This window comes from Nicotiana sylvestris, chromosome 2 (assembly GCF_000393655.2).
Source record: "Nicotiana sylvestris chromosome 2, ASM39365v2, whole genome shotgun sequence".
In the NCBI taxonomy this organism is placed as follows: Eukaryota; Viridiplantae; Streptophyta; class Magnoliopsida; order Solanales; family Solanaceae; genus Nicotiana; species Nicotiana sylvestris.
The window spans coordinates 208085151-208109292 of NC_091058.1; the positions used below are offsets into that span (position 1 = coordinate 208085151).

General features: G+C 37.3%; 2 protein-coding genes and 1 non-coding gene across 7 annotated transcripts; 2 read left to right on the plus strand and 1 right to left on the minus strand.

The window, feature by feature from the left end:
* Positions 1–995: 995 nt before the first annotated feature.
* LOC104232904 (probable protein phosphatase 2C 1) lies at positions 996–9242 on the minus strand. 5 transcript variants are annotated; one of them, XR_712480.2, is made up of 12 exons: positions 8960–9242; positions 8466–8517; positions 7803–7882; positions 5818–5902; positions 5621–5691; positions 5440–5516; positions 5257–5354; positions 4981–5104; positions 4811–4893; positions 4650–4698; positions 4374–4556; positions 996–1523 (listed from the first exon to the last, which is right to left on the minus strand). XR_712480.2 is itself a non-coding variant. In XM_009786188.2 (11 exons), exons 1-11 carry the CDS (start codon positions 9109–9111, stop codon positions 4504–4506), a joined length of 924 nt encoding a protein of 307 aa, XP_009784490.1. In that variant the 5' UTR covers positions 9112–9242; the 3' UTR covers positions 4199–4503. The 5 variants fall into 5 exon arrangements, 2 of the variants coding, with proteins under 2 accessions (XP_009784490.1, XP_070024534.1); XR_712479.2 differs by lacking the exon at positions 996–1523 and adding an exon at positions 3731–4090; XM_009786188.2 differs by lacking the exon at positions 996–1523 and having other exon boundaries at positions 4199–4556.
* Positions 9243–11129: 1887 nt separating this feature from the next.
* TRNAG-GCC (transfer RNA glycine (anticodon GCC)) lies at positions 11130–11200 on the plus strand. Its single transcript has one exon. It is a non-coding gene; the product is annotated as a tRNA-Gly (tRNA).
* An 11206-nt stretch (positions 11201–22406) lies between these two features.
* Positions 22407–22982, plus strand: LOC138886219 (uncharacterized). Its single transcript, XM_070167273.1, has one exon. The coding sequence runs from the start codon at positions 22407–22409 to the stop codon at positions 22980–22982; it is 576 nt and encodes a 191-aa protein (XP_070023374.1).
* The last annotated feature ends 1160 nt before the right edge of the window (positions 22983–24142 follow it).

Here is a 24142-nt window from a genome sequence, read left to right on the forward strand (position 1 = left end):
ATCTCATGCAAGACACCGTCAGCAGATACCACAAAGATGGTTACGACATTTTCTTCCTCAATAGGCTCCACTGCCACTACGGAATCTGTAGCAACAATGGCGGAACACTCTGCGACCTCAGGACTTTGACGTTGTTCTCCACTTTTTCTTTGATCAATGGGAACCTCAGAAGATAGAGAGGACAGATCAACAATTTTAGGGGTTTCTGGGATGGAGAGAGACGGGGAATCTGGGTTAGGTATGATTTTAGCGGTGAGAGCAGGAGTGTTCATACATAAGCCACTTCTGATACTCTTACCACAAGCCACTTTGTCACTCACTAGTTACAAACACTTTAACTTATGACTAACTCTAGTCACAACACAAACTCAGAGAGTTTATGATTTTACAAAGGGGTTCCTAATCAACGCTTCTAGCTAAGCAATTTAGGAATTACAATAAGAACAATCACAAAGTTACAACTCAACTAAGGACAACAAAATACTAGATTTAGAAACTGGTCCGTAGTAGCGTTTAACTTTGTTCTTCAAGCTCTTGAGAATTAAGTTCACTGTTTTGCAGAAGGCTTGAATGCTTGAAAAAGAATACCCAAGTGTTTAAGTGATGTTTTTGTTATAATACTCTTGTTGATACACCCTTGATGACATCACTTAAATGATATAAGCACTTGGTAGGTCAAAGGCAAGTGACTGTAGAACTGCTGCACTGTGTGCACTGTTTCTGAGGCAGTCACTTTCCAGCTGTGCACAGTTGACTTTCGTACTACTGTAAGGGAAACACAAGGAATCATGTCCTTGACTTGTTTCTCTATTTTTTACACTTGCAGCAGTTTACATTAGCTGGAGTCCAGGCTGGAATCCGTTCATTTGTAATGTGTACCAAATGTGTTAGGTTTCCTATCTGGTTGTTGACAGTAAGTTTGTTAAATCATCAAAACATAAGACAAAGACATTGAAAACCCATCAAAATATAACAGGAATTCATCCTCTAAAAGGTTCCATCAAAACTCTAGATAATAAATTAGCTACTCATAATTGTATGTAATACTACAATACTAAATGTCATAACCAATAATGAAAAATAGGAAGAAGAAAGGAAAAACTCGTGGTTGAATCTTCCTTCTTGCTCCTAGCGTATTCTTGCCTCCTTGGGTGTTGTCTAACCCTAAAGTAGTGTCTCCCCCTTCAAAAGGACGTTTTATGATGTATTTATATCAATTAGGATTGATTTGGGGCGTCCTTGATCTCTCCTAATTCGAAAAGGACACGCTGAGTCGCGTGCTAGAGTTGGTGCAACGCGCGACTTCTAGTACGCTCCGAGTTATTTCTTTTTTCTTCTTTGTTCTTTCGTGTGCCAAGTCCAGTGCCAACCTCCATACTACACTGTTTTTTTGTTCATTCCCTAGGCCATTTCGTGCCTACTTTCATACAATGCACCAATTGTGGCATGCTCTTAGGTCTTGCATCTCTACTCTTTTTGCATCAAATCATCCAATTCTTGCCAACTTCCATCCAAATTTATTCCTACACACAATAAACATGTAATGAGCATATTATATGCTTATTAATATGTAATTTCCCGCAACTCACATAAGAAATTATATGCAAACATATTCAAAAACATGCATTTTTCATCATCTATTAGTTGAACGTATAGAGTTTAAATCCTGAATTCGCCTCTGCATCGAAGGTCTTGGTTATTTTAATAGATGACCTTTTGATAAAGAGCGTTTTATCTCCTTTACTGAATTCGTCCTACGTAAATATGAAGTAATTATGTCAGTAAATTTCGAATACTGATACTTAAATACAAAAAAGAAAGAAACATTTAATTTGCTGAAGAATAAGAACTGGCGAAAGGCTCAATTGTATAGTCACGTGATTGCATGGGTAGGCGCCGAAGCTAGTTTGTTGCTGCAAATATACTCTTCTTTTGTTGTTTAGAATTAATTACAGATTCCCTGGGAAATATATTTTATTATTGAAAACTTATCGCCAATGATTCAATATGCTAGGTTCATAGTGCCAAGATCAGAGGTTGTCTAACAAGGAGGGTGGTATGAACTTGTCTTATTTAACAGTAATTCTAAATTCCAATATGTTACAGATGCAATTAATACCCCTAGTAAGTGCAGCCATTTGATTCTACTGCCTTGCCAAAATTTGGTGACCAGATAATTAAGTCATTCAACACTTTTGGTAGAAGCACCTACAAAAAATATTTGGCATGTCTCTAGAGGTGCTTTGGTTTAATTAAAAACGTTGGTTATCGGTGACGGAGTCAGAAATTTCACTAAAGGACGTCAAAATATAAAGAAGTAAACACACAAAGAAGTTAAAGAAATTCAACATATAATATATACAGGGGCTTAGCTAGCATGCCGATTATGGTTTTGGCCGAACCCAATAACTTTGGTCAAAACTCTGTATTTGTCAAAAGAAATCCATTAAAAATATATAAATTATTAACTTAGAATCGAGTAACTTAAATTTCGAACCCATTAGCTTTAAATCATGGCTCCGCCTCTATATATATACATAATTTTTTTTAACCTAGCTACATAGTAATTTTCCGATGAAGATGTATCAATTAGCCTAAGGTGACTCCGTCACTGCACACTATAGTACTCAATTCAAGTGCACTCCAATGATTAAACTAGTCCATTGAGGAGGACCACAGTGGCAAATGGGCGGGTTGGACTGAAATTAGGCGGGTCAAAAATGGCTGACTAATAAATGGGTTATTGCCCAATCCTACCCAAATGTTACTTGGGCTGAAATGAGTTGGATCAAAATAGGTTAATCAATGGGTTATAGTCCAACCCGCCCAACTTGACCCATTATTTTTACTATATGAATATCCTTTTGTTATGGCCAAAGTCATTGCTTCCAACAATCTGCATGGAGCCAACCGCTGGAGGGGATAATGACAAATCCTCAATTTTATCTAGACATGGTCTCTGTTGTGTCATGAACGGCAAGTTATTATTTTTTTCTTGTAAGACAACAAATGCCATGAGAAATCTTTACTCTCTTCATATCTATTCTCTTTTATTTAAAATTTTCTTTTTGTAAGACACCATCAAACGCTCTTTCTGTATCTAAAATCACAACTAATTTGATTTTTAGATATTGTAGTATTGAGCTTGTTAATTATTGCCATTGATTAAAAGAATAAATTTTTTAGAGAATCATTTAATTTGTATGGTAAATTCTTACGACAATACTAATTCAATCTCGAACTGAATTTTCATTTCCAGTTGTATTTGATTTTAAGTCAAACTAATATTTTACTTTTTAAGGATGAAACATTTCAAAGATAATAATCATATGAGATATATTTTTCCACTTTTAAAATTAAATTAATTTTTAAATATTCGAAAGAGTAGATTTATTTGATTTATAAATATATAAAAGAACAAACAAAATAATTCTATTTCATCATGAGATTATAAATTAAAGTCCACCATTCTGGACAAGGAAATACTCCTTTTGTTTAATTGAGCATCGGTGGAGGTTCGCATATGTCTAGCTTCAAGAGAGAATCTTAGGCACTCACATGGGTCAATTTGGTCTAGTGATTTTTCATGGTTTATTTTGGGCATAGCCCAAATCAGTCCAGTCCATCAACAAAATCACTCTAGCCCAAACCCATTAATACTTGGGCGGGTTATATGGGTTTGGGTCAATTTTGCCATCCCTGGAGGACCAACACAGTGACAGAGTCACCCTTTTACAAGAAGTGTCATTCCCTTCATTGAAAACCTTCAATATGCATATATAATAGATCTACACCGCTTGAATATAAGGCGACATAAACATCAATTTGGGATGAAAAGTAAAGCTTTAGACCTCTACAACTCCATGCCCCTGACCCAAACTCACATACAAGTTGAGTTGTGATAATAGACTGACTTTGCTTAAATAAGATCCTGTGTGTACCATTGATAGTCTGAAAGAGGTGGCCAAAAGTCTAAACAGTATCATCCTTCTTGTGTTAGTGACACATCTAATGGTTAAGCAAAACTAACTCGGTTAAAACCAATTGTTTTCTCCTGCTGCATCCAATATATTTCTCATTCAGTTATGCCCTATATGTTACAGAAAATAAAAAAATCATAAGAAAATACTAAACTCCATCTAGGAAACACAGGTAGCTGTTACTATATGATGATTGACCTTTCAATGGAGACTGTAGGTGTTAAACAAGTTAGTAAGCTTTTCATGGTTGTACATTTGAACAATGCAGGATTTAAGTCGTCTCAAATGTCATACAGATTTTTAGAGCCAAAATATTGTCTTACGACTGACACCTTGAAATAACACAATACAGAAACGATCACTGAGTGTTGTTTGAAGCTGTTCTATTCTTACCTCATCTTTTAGCTCGTACTCCAGAACACCATCCAATTGCCCCAATAGCACCAAAGATATGACTTGTCCACGAGCTTCTCTTTTTTTAAAAATAAATAAATGAATATCGGTGATGTCTAGGCCAACTTGCTCACGAGCTTTTCACCTTTCCAACAATGACGGTAATATCATCGAGCTTTCCTCCTGTTCAAGGTTAAAGGAAAAAATCTTGTCAAGCATGTCATCAAGAAAATAAACAGAAATAAAAGGCTCGAAAGAGATTCCTTCTAATCATGCCTGTTAACTTCATTCCAAACACTTTCTTCCACCAAGGAACATCAAATCCCTGCTAGTCAAAGGGACGTAATAAATAGCTAAATAAATAAATATCATCTTGATCCGTGAAAGACATTGCTTTCGAAGACAATCTATATCCCGAATCAGATTGAAAATTTTACCCTTTCTCTAGCCTCGAGTGAATAGGGGGAGTCAAATTTGATATCCACAGAATGGTTCTTCGCCAATTCAGCCAATGCCTTTGCTAACATTGATACCAAACCACTAAGAATACCACAGAAATGAGGTCACCAGTTCTGAGCAGAAGTTAGATAAAGCAGAAAACAAGTACCAGCATTAGAGACATCATCATGTGTGGTCATAACTGAAACAATCTCCTGATCGAAAACATTATCAAAGAGGCCATCTGAGCCCATTATAATTGTGTCTCCCTCTTTCAAATCCACACTGCTAACCTGTAAAAAGAACATACACAGAGAGACAGAACAGAGAGCATTGCTTACTCTAAGAGTCAAACATAACATCACGAAATTTCTATGGTGTAGCAGCAGAAGCCTAGAAAGATATTGAAGTGTAATATGATTCACCCGTATATAACTTTCCATACTATGGCATCAAGGTACGTTTGAGTAACAGCCTCTGAGCTCAACTGGTATGGGCAGTCAAAATAATGTTCTTGTGGGAAAGTGGAGAAAATCATCTGACCTATGTCCAAATAGATAATAATGACATCACATTAATTTGAAAATTTAGAAAGTTAAAGGCACAAAAGAAAATTATGACCTTGTACCTTTACGAACAATCCGTAGTCCACAATCCCCAACACTGGCTATCTTCAAAATTCCATTCTCGAACATAGCAACAATTCTATGTGCCAGATATAAACGACAGTCAATGATGATAACTAAGCCCCTCAATCTGGATGACTATCAATGATTAAGAAGAATGGTGCTGAAGATAAAGGAACCTACGCCGTAGCTGAACCAATAGATGATGTAGCAGCATGTGCTCCCTTTATGAGAATCTGCGGATCATACTTGGCCTGCCATATTTGGTAACTAACGCTAGGTAAATTTCTTGAAAGGAAACCCAGGTCATTATCGGTTAATATGACTCAATGATGAAACTAACTTAAAATTAGGATGGTTTGTCTCTACAACATTGGTACCTCCTCCTCATTCCCTACCAAAGAAGAAACATTAGCCATCAATTCCCTGGAGAATAATGCAGGATCCACATTCTTTTCAGCCCAACTGTCAGGAACATTTGATGAAGAAACCACAAGTCAGATATTTACGCAACTCCGAGCCATATCAATATATTATCAGTTGGAAATAATGCCAAAGGAGACATATAGAAATTTAAGTTCTGCATTCAGTGATATGAGGAGTTAAATTTTTTGATTGCCGAGCGAAAGCTATCGTAACAGTCAGAAACATAATAATGCCTCATTAGCTGACAAGGTTAGCCCTGAGAGTTTGTTAATATCATTTAATCCCATAATCCTGTCTGGAGAACTCCATGTATGCATTAGTGTTGTATATGATGAGAACTCCATGTATGCATAAGTTTTGTATATGTGTGTAATTCTAAAAAGTGCGGGATGAAATTTCAATCTCCCCACTCAGAATTAGAAATAATAATGTTTGGGAAGCCGGATCCCCTGCTTCCAGTTTATGGTTTTCCTACTCCAATCAAGTTGTAGTTTCAATCTCGATACAAAATAAACAGGAACCTGATGGTATTATTTAAAAGATTCAACTTAAGAAATATTGTATGATAACATTCATATTTATATATCAAATAGAGCACAGATGATCTGAAGCGACTAATTTTGTCAATCATGTATCATTCTAAAGACTAACACATGAAAGTGCACAATCAAATAAAACACAAGAGGAAAACAAAGGTAAACAAACAGCATGTTGCAATTGTTCATGCCATGTCGTAGAATATACGAAACATCTTAAAAGTTGGCTTCTACCATTCAATGGTTCTGTAAAGTTTATGGCCACGTCTGAGGAAAAATATTGCCTTGTCACATCACCTAAACTCCTTATTCATGATCATGGAAGAAATGAGAGCATGATTTCAGGTGTCTTGAATGGAGGGCACTACGCAGACATATCAAGAAACTAGTAAACTTAAATGCTTTAGGCAACGTGTCTATGAGATGATCCTAGGAATACGACATGCTTCCCAAGCCCTTCCTTAGCAAGAAAAAAGAAAGTGTGGTATCACTAGGCAGTGGAAGATGCTCCAAAGGCAGAGCTTGAGATTCAATATCTTTCAAATAAGATAATAGCTCAATCTTGCAGAGTGAAGAGATAATTTTTCTTAAGGTGATCGAGGTCTTAGTATGAACCTTTCCCCATTTTTTCCCCTTTCCTCCTGCCACCTCCTTAAGAAACTAAAGAAGGAACATAAGAAAATAACTTGAGAGAGGTCCTGCATCTGGTTCTGCCTTGAAGCAGACAGCAGCTCATTTCCTAATTAGTTCGCGATTGAGGCATAGATGTACAGTTAACTGATATATTGATTGATTGTTAAGGGACACTAAATACCATGTTATATTTTCTTATCGCTTCCTAAGATGAAAGTTTATACTTGCGCTTACCTCTTATAAGTTGCAGCTTCTACTAATCCTGTTGATTTAATTTAGCAGTAGCATGTGGTTATAGGGATCACCAAATAGGAGTGTGTTAAGTCCTAATCCTCGAGAACGGTAACCAGAAATAAGTCCAGAATACCAGAATGTTAACTGTCCCATGTCTAACTTTTACTAAGAACAAATTCCAAACTAATATGTTTACAAAGTTCTTACTCCTTTTGTCCAAAAAGAATGACGGGTTTGGAGTATCAAAGTTAAAACATATAATTTTTGCATAAAATTCCCTACTGCTGCCTCCTGTAGTACCAGATTTATGACTCATAAATCACAATTTTTACAATTAAAGTACTTGAATTTATGATAAAAAGTTACAGTCAAAGAAAGAACTACTTTCAAATAATAGCAGTGCCATATAAAATGAGATAGAGGAAGTACGTCCCTTCACCTTCGGGGACATTCGATAAAGTCAACAAACAAAACAACTATGCTTTAACGGAAGGAGAAAGGCCATCTTCAAAAGAGAATGTAATAAAGCATCTCACCCAGAGACACCATCAGCTACAGCAATCACTCTCCCATTATCACTGCTCACAAAGAATGCATCTTCTCCACCTTTCTCAACCTTCAAAACATAAACATTCAACACAGCCAATGGTGGTTGGTAGATGTAGAGTTAACTGTTAACGCAATACTCCCTTTGTTTCACTTTATATGAGACATTTTCATTTTTAGCATGTTTAAGAAAAAAGACACATTTCTATATTTGAAAACTCTTTAACTATAAACTTCCGGTTTTACACGCTTATAGCCATAGAAATGTACACTCGTTTTATGATTACAAGTTCTAAGGTTACTTTTGATGCCAAAAGTCATTATTTTCTTCCTTAAACTCCATCTAGAAAACGTAGTCATATGAAATGAAAGGGAGGAAGTAGTAGTATTGAATTCACAAGCGGATGCAGCCTCATTTACTGGGTTCAACTTTCGGCAGGGAATATAAATATATGTAGAAAATACTAAAATTCGACAAATATTAAATATTGGATCCATATTTTCAAGTCCAATAAATTCCATGGTAAGAACTTAAAAGTTGAACCACCCAATCGAAATTCTGAATAAGCCTCAGCTAGTGATATCGCCAAACAAAGAGAAAATTACAGAACTAAAAGAGCCATTTTAAAAGATCAATACGCATGACTACTTGCCTTGTTGGGATGTGGAATTAGGTAAGTTCCAACACATAATGACACCTCTTGCCTGCAAATAACAAATAGAGGCGGATACACCATAACCATCAATTCTTCGAGACAACGAGATACGAACTAAGATGAATACACAATTTTTCTAAAGAGTTTAAGTTCTATCCACTGACGAGACAAAATATATTTACACAATCAGGTCACTTAAAAGCTAATAGCAGATAACTCCATTTAATAGCATTAATTGATAGCTTGGAATAATTGTTCAGTAACGCGCTATAACAGGTTAAATTACACTGATGGCGTAAAAAATCTATTACACAGTAAGTTTATCCAACTTAAATCATTTCTAAAGAATTTGACTAGCATATAATTTAAGCCAAAGGCAGTAATAGTACCACACTTGCTAGCAGAAACTACATTCGCTACTGAAATACATAAGATTACAGGTTAAGTAAGCAAAATATTGAAACTATTTAAAGTTTTTTTTTCTTATTTACCGAGTAGGAGCAGAATCCGATGAAGCACAAGGAAGAAAGCTCGGCTTCTTTGTGACAGAAATTGAGCTAAATTTTTGAGAATTAATTGAATTAGCTGAATAGAGGAAGTGGTGAGGACGAGAAACAGAAGGCCTGAAAATGGAAATCGCCATTTTTCCCGCTTTCTCCAAGCTCTATACTGTGACAACTTTAGGCTAACAGTTAAAAAATCGCACAGCTCGGATTTCGCCGGGATGTGGGTACGTCATTTGGCCACGTAACGGGGTGCTTTCTGCTTTGTGCTTTGTTGTGTTGTACTCCAGTATTATTATTTGGGTAGATTTATATACAATTTATCAATTATATATAAATTAGTATTAATTTTATATTAGGAATTAAATAGGTAATAAGTGACTCTCTCGTAGTCTCTCTCTTTCTCTCCTTCTTTTTTTATTCCCCAATTTTTCTTTCTTTGTTTTTTTTTCTGCTTTTTATCCTCTGTTTTTATCAATGAATTTCAATTGTTTTAATATAAAGTTGTAACTTAGCAATTTCAATTCATGTTGCACAATTGATACTCGAATTGAAATTGTCAATCAATAAATTACGAAGATGTTTGATTCTCCACCATTGACAACCATTAAAAAAATTCAAAGCTTTAAATTCGAATTTAAGTTTTCAAAAATTATTGTTTGTTTGGATTGAGTGTTGTTTCAAACAATTGTGAATATTCTTTGAAGTTTATATCTCAATTTTAGGGTGTTTGGTAAAGATTAGACTTGATTTTGGCTGAATTTTAGATTGAACCTCGAAGAAGAAGAAGAAGAAGAAGAAGAAGAAGAAGAAGAAGAAGAAGAAGAAGAAGAAGAAGAAGAATACATGACATATAATATAGTTACGAAATTGTATTAAAGTTGTATGTAAATTGTATTCTATTATAATTATATATTTTGTTATTTAAATATTGTATGAAAATTAAAAAATAGTTGTATAATATATGAATCATTGTATGAAATTTGATTTTAAGATATAGATACTATCATTTTACATAAAGTTATTGACATGTATCAAAATTGTATTAAGAGAACAAGTTTTGATTGAAATTTCAGAGAGAAAGAAGAACACACCACATACAAAATATATACAAATCATATACAAAATATATATTGTATACAATTGTATGGAAATTATATTTAAGTTATATGATGTTGTATAGTTTTATTAAAATGCGTAAAAATGATGTATGAAAGTTGTAGATAAGTTGTATACTATATGATTAATTGTGTAAAATTTATTTTTAATTTATATGTTATTGTAGAAGTATCAAATTTATATCGAATACTTATGGGACCTCTTCTCTCCAATTTATAAAAGTTAAGAAAACATCGTCTTTAATTGAATATTTCATTTTTATAAGATTGACTTGGCATTTATTTTTTGTTACAAACTATAAAGGATAAACTTTTCCATATAATTCACTACTTTTTTTTTTTGAATTACCTAAATTTAGTCGAATAATTATGCAAAAAAATATTATTCAATGCATCTTCATACCTCCTTATTCTTCTTCTCAGTACGCAAATATACTAGTTGCTTTCATTTTTCCAGCAACGATTGAGTTACCGCTAATACTGATGCATAACTTTTGGAAAAACCAAGTACTATGCATTTACTGTTTTACCACTTAACAATATTAAACTAAATGAGTTGATACGACAATCGAGTTTGAATGAAAAAATATTTCAAAAGGGTGTAACAACATTCCCTAATTTAAGGCACTAATAATTAATTGTACATGGAGATAGGCGCATAAAATATGGAAAGAGGAGAGGAGAGAAAAAAAAAAAAAAGGAAAATGGTGTAACTGAATCCCATAATTTAAGGCATTAATAATGGATTTGTATATACATTGTAAGCAACACTTATTTAAGGTGGGTAATATACAACATTAGAACAATTTTAGTAAATAAGTTTCAAATATTGTACAGAAACAAAAAAATCCCTTATTAATTCCCGTTTAGTATTATTATTACAGCACTAGCAAAAATGATCCCAGGTATAAAATTTCACATTATAATGTTTGAATAGTGATGGATTGCATAAGAATTTTGTATTTTTTTTGGAATGTTTCTGGCCCCTTTCTGTGTAGAAATAAAAGAGATAGATTTAGTATGGACTGTCTAACATCAAAGCACCAGTGGTCTAGTGGTAGAATAGTACCCTGCCACGGTACAGACCCGGGTTCGATTCCCGGCTGGTGCATATATTTTATCTTTTTGCAGTACACAGAAACGACCAGAGCTGTCTTAATGGCCATTACACAAATATAATAGCGGATTGAGATAATCATCAGCCACTGCTTGTATGAACTAAAACTTTGAGCCAGAATTAAAATTTGAACTTTGAGTTAAAAGAAATGTCTTTCTCTTTTGGCTTTATGGTGTAAACTGGAAAATGCAACTTAAGTTGACAGCATGCTAGAACCCCTAGCTCTCTCATTTTCGTGCTTTACATTAGTAAAATAAAACTTTGATTACCTAACCCCCAAAAAAAGAGGGTTCTGTTTTGACTTCAAGCTCATTATGCTACTGAACAAAGCAATAGAAATCAAGCTAAAAGTAACTACAAAGCGTAGGCCTTAGGGATGTCCTCGGGGTGAAAATAAGCTCAGGCAGTGTATTCAATTTGAACAGCTTTATCCATCCTCTTGATAATGCCAGCAATAACCTGAAACATTGGTATTGAAATCAAGCACTTGGAGAAGTAACAGAAAAAAGAAAAGAGTTGGGAATATTGATTGTTAAAGCGCGTATTTGCATTCTTTCGCACACAATTTGGTAAATTTAGCCAGCCAAGTGATAAAAAAATACTTTTGATGTCCCAAAAAGAAATATTCCAAAACTATGTCTAGATTCATTTTCATACCATTATATTAATGAGTCATTATTATAATAATTATTTTAAATATATTTGTAACAGAAAATTAGTTTAATTTTGAATTCAATTGGGACAAAATAAATCTGATTATTGAATGCTAAACGTTACTTGTAGAAAGAATAATTGTGCATTTGACCGCCTTAGTGGCTTTGAATTTTAACGTTTTTATATTTGAACGTTTGGTAGGCTTTAAAAAGCCTTTATGGATAAGACAATTTTCTTTTCAGATTGTGCATTTCTTTTGCACTATTTATACTTCTTTGTTTTTACATCTTGAGGAGTGAAAAAAGTTTAGACTCTTTTTCCTTTTTCTTTTGTACTGGGTTTTCTTCTCATATATCTTTGTTGTTTCTATTCCTAGTTATACTAAAAGAGCTTGTTGAATCCTGGGGGATACACTCAATAATATTCATCTCAATGTGGGCGAAATATCCTTAAGGACAGTGTCTTTGACACGCCTCAAGCTAAACCTTTTATTCTCCATAATCATCCATTATTTTTTCCAACAATCTTAAGGATATGTTTTACGTTGTTATTATGGAGAATAACATTTCTAATGTTACCGTTGATGCCACTACACGTGCTGCACCAACTATTTCTGTTGTTGTTTCATCACCAATTGTTTATGCTAAACCTTTTCTTGATGTTTCGAAAATTGAGGTTTTTGGTGGAGATAATTTTATGTCACGACCCTAACTCCGAACTCGGTCGTGATGACGCCTCTCGTGAAGACAAGGCCAGCCAGTTCAACCCAACTCAACTTTTAAAGCAGTTAATCAACATGAAAATAGTCTAAACATGATTTAAACAATACTAAATAGCGAAAATATCGATAACAATGCGGAAAGTCCAACCTGACACAGCCCTAACCGGGGTGTCACAAGTCACGAGCATCTAGTAAGGTATAAATACAACTGAAAGTCTGAAGTGTACAAATATAGACTAATGGATGAAGAGAGAGAGAAGCAGTGTTGCGAATGCCGGTAACTACCTTGATAAACTCTGATGACTCTGCCTCCGATCAGCCAAAACCTGCTACCGGGTGTATAAATACCTGAATCTGCACACAAGGTGCAGGGAGTAAAGTGAGTACTCCAACTCAGTGAGTAATAAATATAAATCATGGCTGAAAGCAAGAAAACACGTGAAAACACAAAGCAATCTATACCGAAGCAGTAAAATCACTTAAAACAGTAAATACGTGAAATATCAAGTAAACTTCCTTTTTCAACCAGTAAAACAAGTAATTTGGCAGGTAATTAACAAATAGAAATTCGCCCCTCGGGCAACAACTCAGAACAGTATCAGCCCCTCGGGCTCACTCTCAGAACAGTATCAGCCCCTAAGGCTCACTCGCAGATCACAATGGGTACCCGTGCTCACTGGGGATGTGCAGACTCCGGAGGGGCCCCTTACGGCCCAAGCGCTATATCAAGCCACCTCGTGGCATCATCTCTCGGCACTCGGCCTCACATCACTCGGCACTCGGCCTTACATCACTCAAGCCACCTCGTGGCGTATAAAAGTATCTCAGGTCTTCGGCCTCATATTACTCAGTATATCCTCACATATGGCCCTCGGCCTCACTTAGTCCGAAAATCATCACAAGCCCCTCGGGCATTAGTAAAACAGTAGTTCTCAGCCCAAAACATCATTTAGAAATATCATTTAAGTTTCAAATATGAGTAAAAGTGGCTGAGTTTGTAATACAGTAGATATCAACAGGAGTGAGTTCAAGTACTAAGTCAAAATAGTGAGAAAATAGTGATAAAAATGCTCGGAGGGTTCAAATAGTTGGTACGAAGCCTCGAATATAGCTATCAGCCCAAAACATTATGATAACAAACAAGTTTCAGTCAAATACGCGGTAAAATCATCAGTCGGTACGGACCAAGTCACAATCCCCAATAGTACACGACCCCATGCTCGTCATCAAGCATGTGTCTCACCTCAATATAGCACTACGATGTGCGATCCAGGGTTTCAAACCCTCAGAGCATCATTTATAATCATTACTCACCTTTATCCAGTCCGACTCTAGCCCGTGATGCCTTTGCCTCTCGAATCGGCCTCCGGATGCTCCAAATCTAGCTGAAATCAGTACAAAACCATCAAAATGTGCTAAGGGAACAAAGCCCACTCGAAAATAATCAAATTACCACAAAATTCCCAAAATTGGTCAAATTCGACCCCCGGGCCCACATCTCGAAATTTGACAAAATTCACAAAACTAGAATCCTTATACTCTCACGAGTCTAACCATACGAAAATTATCCAATTCCGATACCATTTGGTCCTTCAAATCATCATTTTACATTTTTGAGACATTTCACATCCCAAATCACGAATTAAATGATGAATTCAATGATAGATTCATGTACTCTAGCCAAATCTGAGTTAGAATCACTTACCCCGATGAATTTCTTGAATAACCTTCGAAAAATCGCCAAAATCCGAATTCTCTAGGTTAAAATATCAAATAAACCTCAAAACATCGTATTTATAGAGTACCCCACAGATTTTCACCTCCGCGGTCCGCACAAAACCAGTACGGTCCGCACAAAAACGACCGCGGCCGCACAGGTTTAGTATTTTGGCCAAAACTTTCACTACAGATGTTTAAATTGCGATATCTTTAACTTTCTGGAAACTAAACACGAATGGATACAACTTTTGCTTTTGAATCATCTCAAAATTCCTTGTAGATCAAAAGATATGAGCTTTCGAAGTAGGACCAGCGGAATGTTCTTCACCGCGGCCACACACCATTTTGTGCGGTCCGCACAGCACCTACCGCAACCGCACTTCATTTTATGCGGTCCGCACAGCCCATACCGCAGCCGCACTTCTTTTTGTGCGGACCGCGCGGGTGGATCCGAGGCCTGCAACTCTTTTGGACCTGCTACAACTATGATTTTCGGCCTAAAACATCCCGAAACCTACCCGGAACTCCCAGAACTTCAAACCAATTGTACCAACACATCCCATGATATCGTTCAAACTTGTTCAAAACTTCGGAACGCTCACAACAACATCAACCACCAATTTAACATAGGATTCAAGCCTAAGAACTCTTAAATTATGCTTTCAATCAAAAAGTCTAACAAATCTCGTCCGAATGACCTGAAATTTTGCACACACATCCCAAATGACACAACGAAACTACTGCAACTCTCAGAATTCCATTCAGACCCCTATATCAAAATCTCACCTATCAACCGGAAAGTGCCGAAATCTCAATTTCGCCAATCCAAGCCCAAACCTTCCACTGACTTCCAAAATGCATTCTGATCACGCTCCTAAGTACCAAATCACCTAACGGAGCCAAACAAACCATAAAAATTCCAATCCGAAACCAAATACAAACAAGTCAAATCTTGGTCAAACCTTTCAAATTTTTAAGCTTTCAACTAAGACTATTCCTCCAAATTTATTCTGATTAACCTGAAACTCAACACCAACGATTTACATAAGTCATAATACACCACACGGGGCAAGTCATGCCCGAGAACTGGCGAGCGAAGTGCAAAAGCTCAAAACGACCGGTCGGGTCGTTACATCCTCCCCCACTTAAACACACGTTCGTCCTCAAACGTGCCCAGAGTTGTTCCAGAAGCCAACCAATTACTGAATCACTTTACCATGCATATACCCGGGGGTGATCCCACGTCACCCTATCTCACATAGGTCCGATAACACAAAGTAATTAAAATTTCACAACCCAATCTAACCCATAAGCCTTAGAACCACATTTCTACTTCTGAAATCATTCACAAGATCAGAATCTCACATCTATATTCAGAATAAGCCCGGACAAGTTGTAATCACCCATACTTGCAAATATCAGGTGCAATCACTTGATATACCACATGAATTAAACACTCTTAGTGATAACTTCTAATTTCAACAGCTGCACATAATACCCGAATACCGATAGAAAAACTCTTATAAACTAAAGTATCACCCCAACACTTTCATATACTGCCAATGATCACTAAAATACATAGTAAGCCATAACCATTTCCCAGATCAACCATTCATGAAGCCACTTCTCCTTTGGGAAATACCATAGCAAATTTCTGAGCCGAACCACGATATTATCCTTCCAACATGCTGAAACCGAATCCGTTCGTATTTATTAATAATCCCAACGATCTCCTTTAATCCAACACATTACTCTGGTGACATGACACATCAATACAGGCCTAAGCCATAACTTGTACGATACACGTACTAATATGCAACAGTCCGAACATACTCAAATCATGAAAATGACTCAAATGAAAGAGCTGTACCTCAAGCTCACTCGTACCACCAAAGCACAAGGCTGAGAACCCGTCTCACATCATAGGAACAAAACACACGAATCTAAACTGCAAGGTCATACCTCCACATAACTTCGCTACGATGTGTGATCCTATCCAATACTGCTCCATATGAACCACCTTAAGTCACACTGCTCGAAATTGACAACCGCGCACAGTTCGATGTCTGGAACCAAAGAAAGTCATCATACCCATGGTGGAGCAAATAACATATACCATACTAACCCGAAAGGACATAACTGATACGCCATTCACCAAGCAATACCCAATCACTCTTCCCGCTCGACTTCCACTATGAAACCCCAATAGAACTGCCCCATATGTGCCCATAACCAACAAATCATAACATATCGCAACATAGAAAGGTAACTCATGGATCTCCCCTGATTACTAATAAGCTCAATAACAATCAAATCAACCCATTTCTCAACAGTACAGTTTGGAGCCAACCAAGCCGGCTCAAATTAGAACACGCATCCACATTGGCCTGACAACGAACTCCTTATCAAGGAAATTTGAAGCTGCTCCTTCAACTCATTAACTCTGCCGGTGCCATACGATACGATGTCTGACATCAAATCAATACTGAAATCAATAACCTTGCCTGGCGACATGCCCGACCACAAGAAACACATCCAAAAAGTCTCTCACCACCGGAACCGAATCAATGGTAGAAGCCTCTGCACTGACATTCATCATGAAAGCCCAAATAAGAAAAGACAATCCTCCCCAGCCGTCCGCTGGGTTCTCGAAATATAAAACCTCTCCACTAGGACATACTCCATTGAACCTTGCCACTCAAACCATGGCATTTCCGGCATAGCCAACATCGCCGCCTTAGCGCAATAGTCCAAAATGACACAACGCGAAGACAACCAGTCTGAACCTAATATCACATCCAAAATCTAACATACCCAGCAATGAAAGATCCGCTCGGGTCTCCAAACCCCGATAGTCACTAAACAGTGCTGATACTCACGACTCACAATTTCGACATAGCCTAAATGTGAGAACTTCCGTGCCTCCAAATCCATATGGCAAATGACTCAACACACCTGATCCCAATTCCACCGTCCGAATACATGCCACACCTCTAATACCCAATAATTTCACGAGAGATACTCTAAAATTCTTCTGTGCCACCAAGCAAACTCGAATATCAGTAGTCGATCTAGCCAGAAAGTGCCGCAATACTACCAAAGTGCCATCAACTTAATCACATTGCCCTTTTTTCTGAAACATATACTCTCATCAAATCACTTCCAATTAGAAATACCATTTCCTTAATCATCTGAGGCTACCCGCTACCTAATAGTTTTATGAACTTCCTTTCAGAACTGAGCTGTAACCTTACACACGCAAATCTCGATCCTCCACACATACCGCATATACCATACCATCCTAATATAACTATGAGAACTTCATATCCCTTCTGAACCACAATCAACTATGCACTCAACCAACCAAGAACTTTCCATTGAGCCCAACCTGGAAGAAAATCAATATACAACCACGACAAGAATTTTGTGACTCCCCTTTGCACAACAAGTTCGTTAAGGCTAAATCTTCCTATCTCAGCCAACCTACGCAAGCCACTAAAACCCAAGGGCATTGTCGTGAAATGCCCGTAAGAATTCATTACCTCGAACACCCGCAAGGAACTAATCATATACTTACCATGCCGATCCGGTCTACTACCAAGCTACCCTATCTATCTGAGTTCCCTTCTGATTTACCTTCAGCTTGATATCCCTCCTTGCTATATCATCACAATTCCTCAACCCAGACTTACCACACGGAACCTAAGCATAAAGCCACACCGTCTAAGGCTCATAAGCCGCTGAATACCTTTCCTTTTTTTAAGTGTTTCCCCAAAGCCATTACCTTTACCTTCCCCGATACTGATATATAGAATCCCATAATTAATATAGAAAATACCACAAGTCCTGCCATCTTCCACTGAAAACTCAGTTTCTAGCCATAAGTACAACTTGAAAGCCTCCAAGTATTGCATGTAGAGTTTTGAACACAATAGGACCATTCTCTAGAGTCATCCACTCTACTCAAACTACAGTTAGATTGATTAAACGAACCGAACAATCTGTGCTTCACTAGTACTCCGACACTGCAGAATGTGACCCCATTCCAATATAACCAAGCAACTTCTTGCCCTATGCACCGAGCATTCCTTACCAACCACAACTCAAGTCATTCCCCGATTCTCGTACACCCATAAAGCATAACATAGCCTTTATTGAAATTCCCTTTACTCGAACCATAACTGATTCACAAATACACCTCGAACTGGAACCATTTGAGCACATAACCATACAATCAACTATTCAATAGCGGACTCCCCCACTTGGCTCAAAGCCATAGATCAAAACACGCACCATAACTCATAACACATACACTTTATTGTTGGCATAATACCATAGTGAGTTTAAACACAAACCTTCATAAGCTCGTGTCACAGAGACCATCTGGTACTTCATATCTTTTACAAATCTCGCATTTACTCTCATAACAATTAAACCCACTCTCTTAAGTGGCCCAAATTTAGATCTTCAACAGTTATATTTCACTTTGTAAATGAGATCTTCTAGTAGACAACATGAGGATCACACAACCTCAGAATACTCCGCAAGAGATAATCCACCTGCTTGCCTTCAATTGATATTCCTGTATACCTTCCACAGTCACAACATTACGTAGTCACTTAGTCTTCCTGAGTCTGAACTCATATCGCAACATGAAATTTACTTCACTCACAACTGAGAAACATGAAAAGGTCCTTCACACGCCCATAACTCAGGGCTAGACCTCGAATCAAGATGGAATACAAGCACCTAATAGTTCTTCTATCCTCCAGCATACCTTTCTCGTCACTTCCAAATTATACGAATACATCTCGCAGCACTAACATTCTCATTACATAACCATCCGACCGTCACTTCCACTAATAGGGACAAATACCGAACATATAAATTCAAAAGCACTTGCTCACACAATCAGCACTACGGTGCTCAAGCTATAGGCAAAGATCCAGCCTCAAGTCCTCCAGACTGGCCCAACATCAGCACACAGAGATCATATCTCGCCCCTTGATCGGAGAATCACAAGCCATCGATGCATATCTAATACAGAGCGCTCGTGCGCGCATACGAACGCGTGGAAGGAATTTCAAGAGTTACATTTCAAGCTGAATCAAGGATGCACGATAGGAATTCCAGAATGTGAAGTTTTCCTAAAGGTTCTGCAGCCTCTCGAGGATAAATATAGACGTCTCCGTACCGATCCGCGAGACTCTACTAAACCTGCTCATGACTCGTGAGACTTATGTAACCTAGGCTCTAATACTAACTTGTCACGACCTTAACCCAAACCCGGTCGTGATGGCGCCTCTCGTGAAGACAAGGCCAGCTAGTTCAACCCAACTCAACTTTTAAAGCAGTTAATCAACATGAAAATAATCTAAACATGATTTAAACAATACTAAATAGCGAAAATATCGATAACAATGCGGAAAGTCCAATCCGACACAGCCCTAACCGGGGTGTCACAAGTCACGAGCATCTATTAAGGTATAAATACAACTGAAAGTCTAAAGTTTACAAATATAGACTAATGGCTTAAGAGAGAGAGAGAGAGAAACAGTGCTACGAACGCCGGCAGCTACCTTGCTAAACTCTGATGACTCTGCCTACGATCAGCCAAAACACGCTACCGGGTGTATAAATACCTGAATCTGTACACAAGTTGCAGGGAGTAAAGTGAGTACTCCAACTCAGTGAGTAATAAATATAAATCATGGCTGAAAGCAAGAAAACACGTGAAAACACAAAGCAATCTATACCGAAGCAGTAAAATCACTTAAAACAGTAAATCAATGAAATATCAAGTAAACTTCCTTTTTCAACCAGTAAAACAAGTAATTTGGCAGGTAATTAACAAATAGAAATCCGCCTCTCGGGTAACAACTCAGAACAGTATCAGCCCCTCGGGCTCACTCTCAGATCACAATGGGTACCCGCGGTCATTGGGGATGTGCAGACTCCGGAGGGGCCCCTTACGACCCAAGCGCTATATCACTCGGCACATGACCTCACATCACTCGGCACTCGACCTCACATCACTCAAGCCACATCGTGGCGTATAAAAGTATCTCAGGCCCTCGGCCTCATATTACTCAGTATATTCTCACATATGGCCCTCAGCCTCACTCAGTCCGAAAATCATCACAAGCCCCTCGGGCATTAGTAAAACAGTAGTTCTCAGCCCAAAACATCATTTAGAAATATCATTTAAGTTTCAAATATGAGTAAAAGTGGTTGAGTTTGTAATACAGTAGATATCAACAGGAGCGAGTTCAAGTAATAAGTCAAAATAGTGAGAAAATAGTGATAAAAATCCCCGGAGGTTTCAAATAGTTAGGACGAAGCACTAAATATGCAATCAGCCCAAAACATTATGATAGCAAACAAGTTTCAGTCAAATACGTGGTAAAATCATCAATCGGGACGGACCAAGTCACAATCCCCAAAAGTACACGACCCCACGCTCGTCATCAAGCGTGTCTCTCACCTCAATATAGCACTACGATGTGCGATCCGGGGTTTCAAACCCTCAGAGCATCATTTACAATCATTATTCACCTTTAGCCAGTCCGAACTCTAGCCCGCGATGCCTTTGCCTCTCGAATCGGCCTCCAGATGCTCTAAATCTAGCCGAAATCAGTACAAAACCATCAAAATGTGCTAATGGAACAAAGCCCACTCAAAAATAATCAAATTACCACAAAATTCTCGAAATTGGTCAAACCCGACCCCCAGGCCCACATCTCGGAATTTGACAAAATTCACAAAACTAGAATCCTTATACTCTCACGAGTCTAACCATACGAAAATTATCCAATTCCGATACCATTTGGTTCTTCAAATCATCATTTTACATTTTTAAAAGATTACACAATTTTCTTCCCAAATTCCATCCCAAATCATGAATTAAATGATGAATTCAATGATAGATTCATGTACTCTAGCCAAATCTGAGTTAGAATCACTTACCCTGATGAATTTCTTGAAAACCTTCGAAAAATCGCCAAAATCCGAGCTCTCTAGGTCAAAATATCAAATAAAATCCAAAACCTCGTATTTATAGAGTACCCCCACAGATTTCCACCTCCACGAACCGTACAAAAATGACCACGATCCGCACAAAACCAGTGCAGTCCGTACAAAAATGACCGCGGCCGCATAGGTTTTCCTCTTCAGTGACAGGCTTTAGTATTTTGGCCATAACTTTCATAACATATGTCCAAATTGCGATATCTTTACTTTTCTGAAAACTAGACATGAAGGGCTACAACTTTGTTTTTGAATCATCTCAAAATTCCTTGTAGATCAAAAGATATGAGCTTCCCAAGTAGGACCAGCGGAATGTTCTTCACCACGGCCGCACACCATTTTGTGCGATCCGCACAACACCTACTGCGGCCGCACTTCATTTTGTGCGGTCCACACAGACCATACCGTGGCTGCACTTCTTTTTGTATGGACCGCGCGGGTGGATCCCGAGGCCTGCAACCCTTCTGGACCTACTACAACTATGATTTTCGGCCTAAAACATCCCAGAACCTACCCGAAACTCCCGGAACTTCAAACCAATTGTACCAACACATCCCATGACATCGTTCAAACTTGTTCAAAGCTTCAGAATGCTCACAACAACATCAATCACCAATTTAACATATGATTCAAGCCTAAGAACTCCAAGAACTCTTAAATTATGCTTTCAATCAAAAAGTCTATCAAATCTCGTCCGAATGACCTGAAATTTTGCACACACATCCCAAATGACACAATGAAACTACTGCAACTCTCGAAATTCCATTCTGACTTCTATATCAAAATCTCACCTATCAACCGGAAAGCGCCGAAATCTCAATTTCGCCAATCCAAGCCCAAACCTTCCACGGACTTTCAAAATGCATTCCGATCACGCTCCTAAGTACCAAATCACCTAACGGAGCTAAACAAACCATAAAAATTCCAATCTGAGACCAAATACAAACAAGTCAAATTTTGGTTACACCTTTCAAATTTTTAAGCTTTTAACTAAGACTGTTCCTCCAAATTCATACTGATTATCCTGAAACCCAATACCAACGATTTACATAAGTCATAATACACCACACAGGGCAAGTCATGCCAGAGAACTGGCGAGCGAAGTGTAAAAGCTCAAAACGACCGATCGGGTCGTTACTTTTTAACCGCAAGCAAGTTGTTGGTGACAAAGAAAAAGAGATTGCTACTAGAAGCAAGATCAATAAGCATCAGAGAAAATCAAACAACAAGTATGACAAAAGAAATGGTTATAATACCAAAACCAACAATCAAACCTTCATGAAAAAAGGCAACTGCTTTGTGTGTGGCAAATGTGACCACTATGTTGCTCAATGCCGGAAAGGGTCTGGGAATGGCAATCCCGCTAAGGCTAAAGTAAATTTGACTGAAGCCACAGTGGATGATATAATTGTTGTGGTTGTTTCCCAAGTGAACCTTGTGACCTATGTGAAAGACTGGGCGTTAGGTTCTGGTGCCACTAGGCACATATGTGCTAACAAAAAAGACTTTGTGTCTTACACCCAAGTTGAGGAGGGAGAAGAAGTTGTCTATCTTGGTGACTCAAGAACTACTCAAGTTCTTGGAAAAGGCTATGTTCTTCTCAAATTCAGATATGGCAAAACTTTAGCATTGAATGACGTGTTGCATGTTCTTTAGTAACCGAGCCAATTTGGTCTTTGTGGGATTATGAGGAAAAGTGGGGTGAAGGTTTTTTTTGAATCTGATAAGGTCGTGTTGACCAAGAATAATAATTTTATTGGCAAGGGTTATTATAGCCATGGATTATTTGTACTCAATGTTATGAATGAAAATGCTAGTACTTCTGCTTATTTGATTGACTCTTTTAATTTATGGCATGTTAGATTAGGACATGTTAGTTTACCTTATATTAAGAAAATGCGTTCTGAAGGTCTTATTTCAAATATTAATTTTTTGAATATTGATAAGTGTGAAGTTTGTGCAGAAGCTAAACAAACTAAGAAATCATGTGCTTCAGTATTTAGAGAATCTGAATTGTTAAGTTTAATACATACTGATTTAGGAGACTTGAAACAATCCATGACTAGAGGAGGGAAAAAAATATTATGTGACTTTTATAGATGATTTTTCTAGATATGCATAAGTTTATTTATTGAGAAATAAAGATGAAGCTTTTGATAAGTTTTGATTTATAAATCTGAAGTAGAAAATCAATTGGATAAAGAAAATCAAAAGAGTTAGATCCGATAGAGGTGGTGAATTTATTTTGTTGAATGATTATTGTGAGAAAGAAGGCATAATTCACGAGCTAACTCCTCCATATTCTCCACAATCAAATGGTATAGCTGAAAGAAAAAATAGGACCTCAAAGAAAATGATGAATAATATGCTTGTTAGTTCTGGTGCTCTTGATAATCTTTGGGGTGAAGCCATATTATCTGCTTGTCATTTTCAAAATAGGATTCCCTATAAGAAAATGGGTAAAGCTCTTTATGAGTTATGGAAGGGTTATCCACCTAATTTGAAATATTTGAAAGTGTGGGGGTGCCTTGCCAAAGTTATGTTGCCCGATCCTAAGAAAATGAAAATAGGATCTAAAACATTTGATTGTATGTTTATTGGGTATGCTGAAAGCAGTGCAACATATAGATTTTTAGAAATCAAAAGTAATGTACTTGAAAACAATACTATTGTTGAAACAAAAAATGCTGAATTTTTTGAAAATATTTTTCTTTTAAAATTTGAGAAAATTTCTGATGCTCATATTATTCCAAGTGATAATATTTCACATGTTCCAATTATTCAAAATAATTTTCAAAGTGAGGATTTAAGAAGAA

Coding starts and splice junctions, on each gene's coding strand:
- LOC138886219 (XM_070167273.1), top strand. CDS start 22,407: ATGCCAGAGAACTGGCGAGCGAAGTGTAAAAGCTCAAAACGACCGATC.
- LOC104232904 (XM_009786188.2), bottom strand. CDS start 9,111: ATGGCGATTTCCATTTTCAGGCCTTCTGTTTCTCGTCCTCACCACTTC. Junction 8,518..8,959: donor TCGGATTCTGCTCCTACTCG/GTAAATAAGAAA, acceptor TGTTATTTGCAG/GCAAGAGGTGTCATTATGTG. Junction 5,105..5,256: donor AAACGTACCTTGATGCCATA/GTATGGAAAGTT, acceptor TTCTTTTTACAG/GTTAGCAGTGTGGATTTGAA.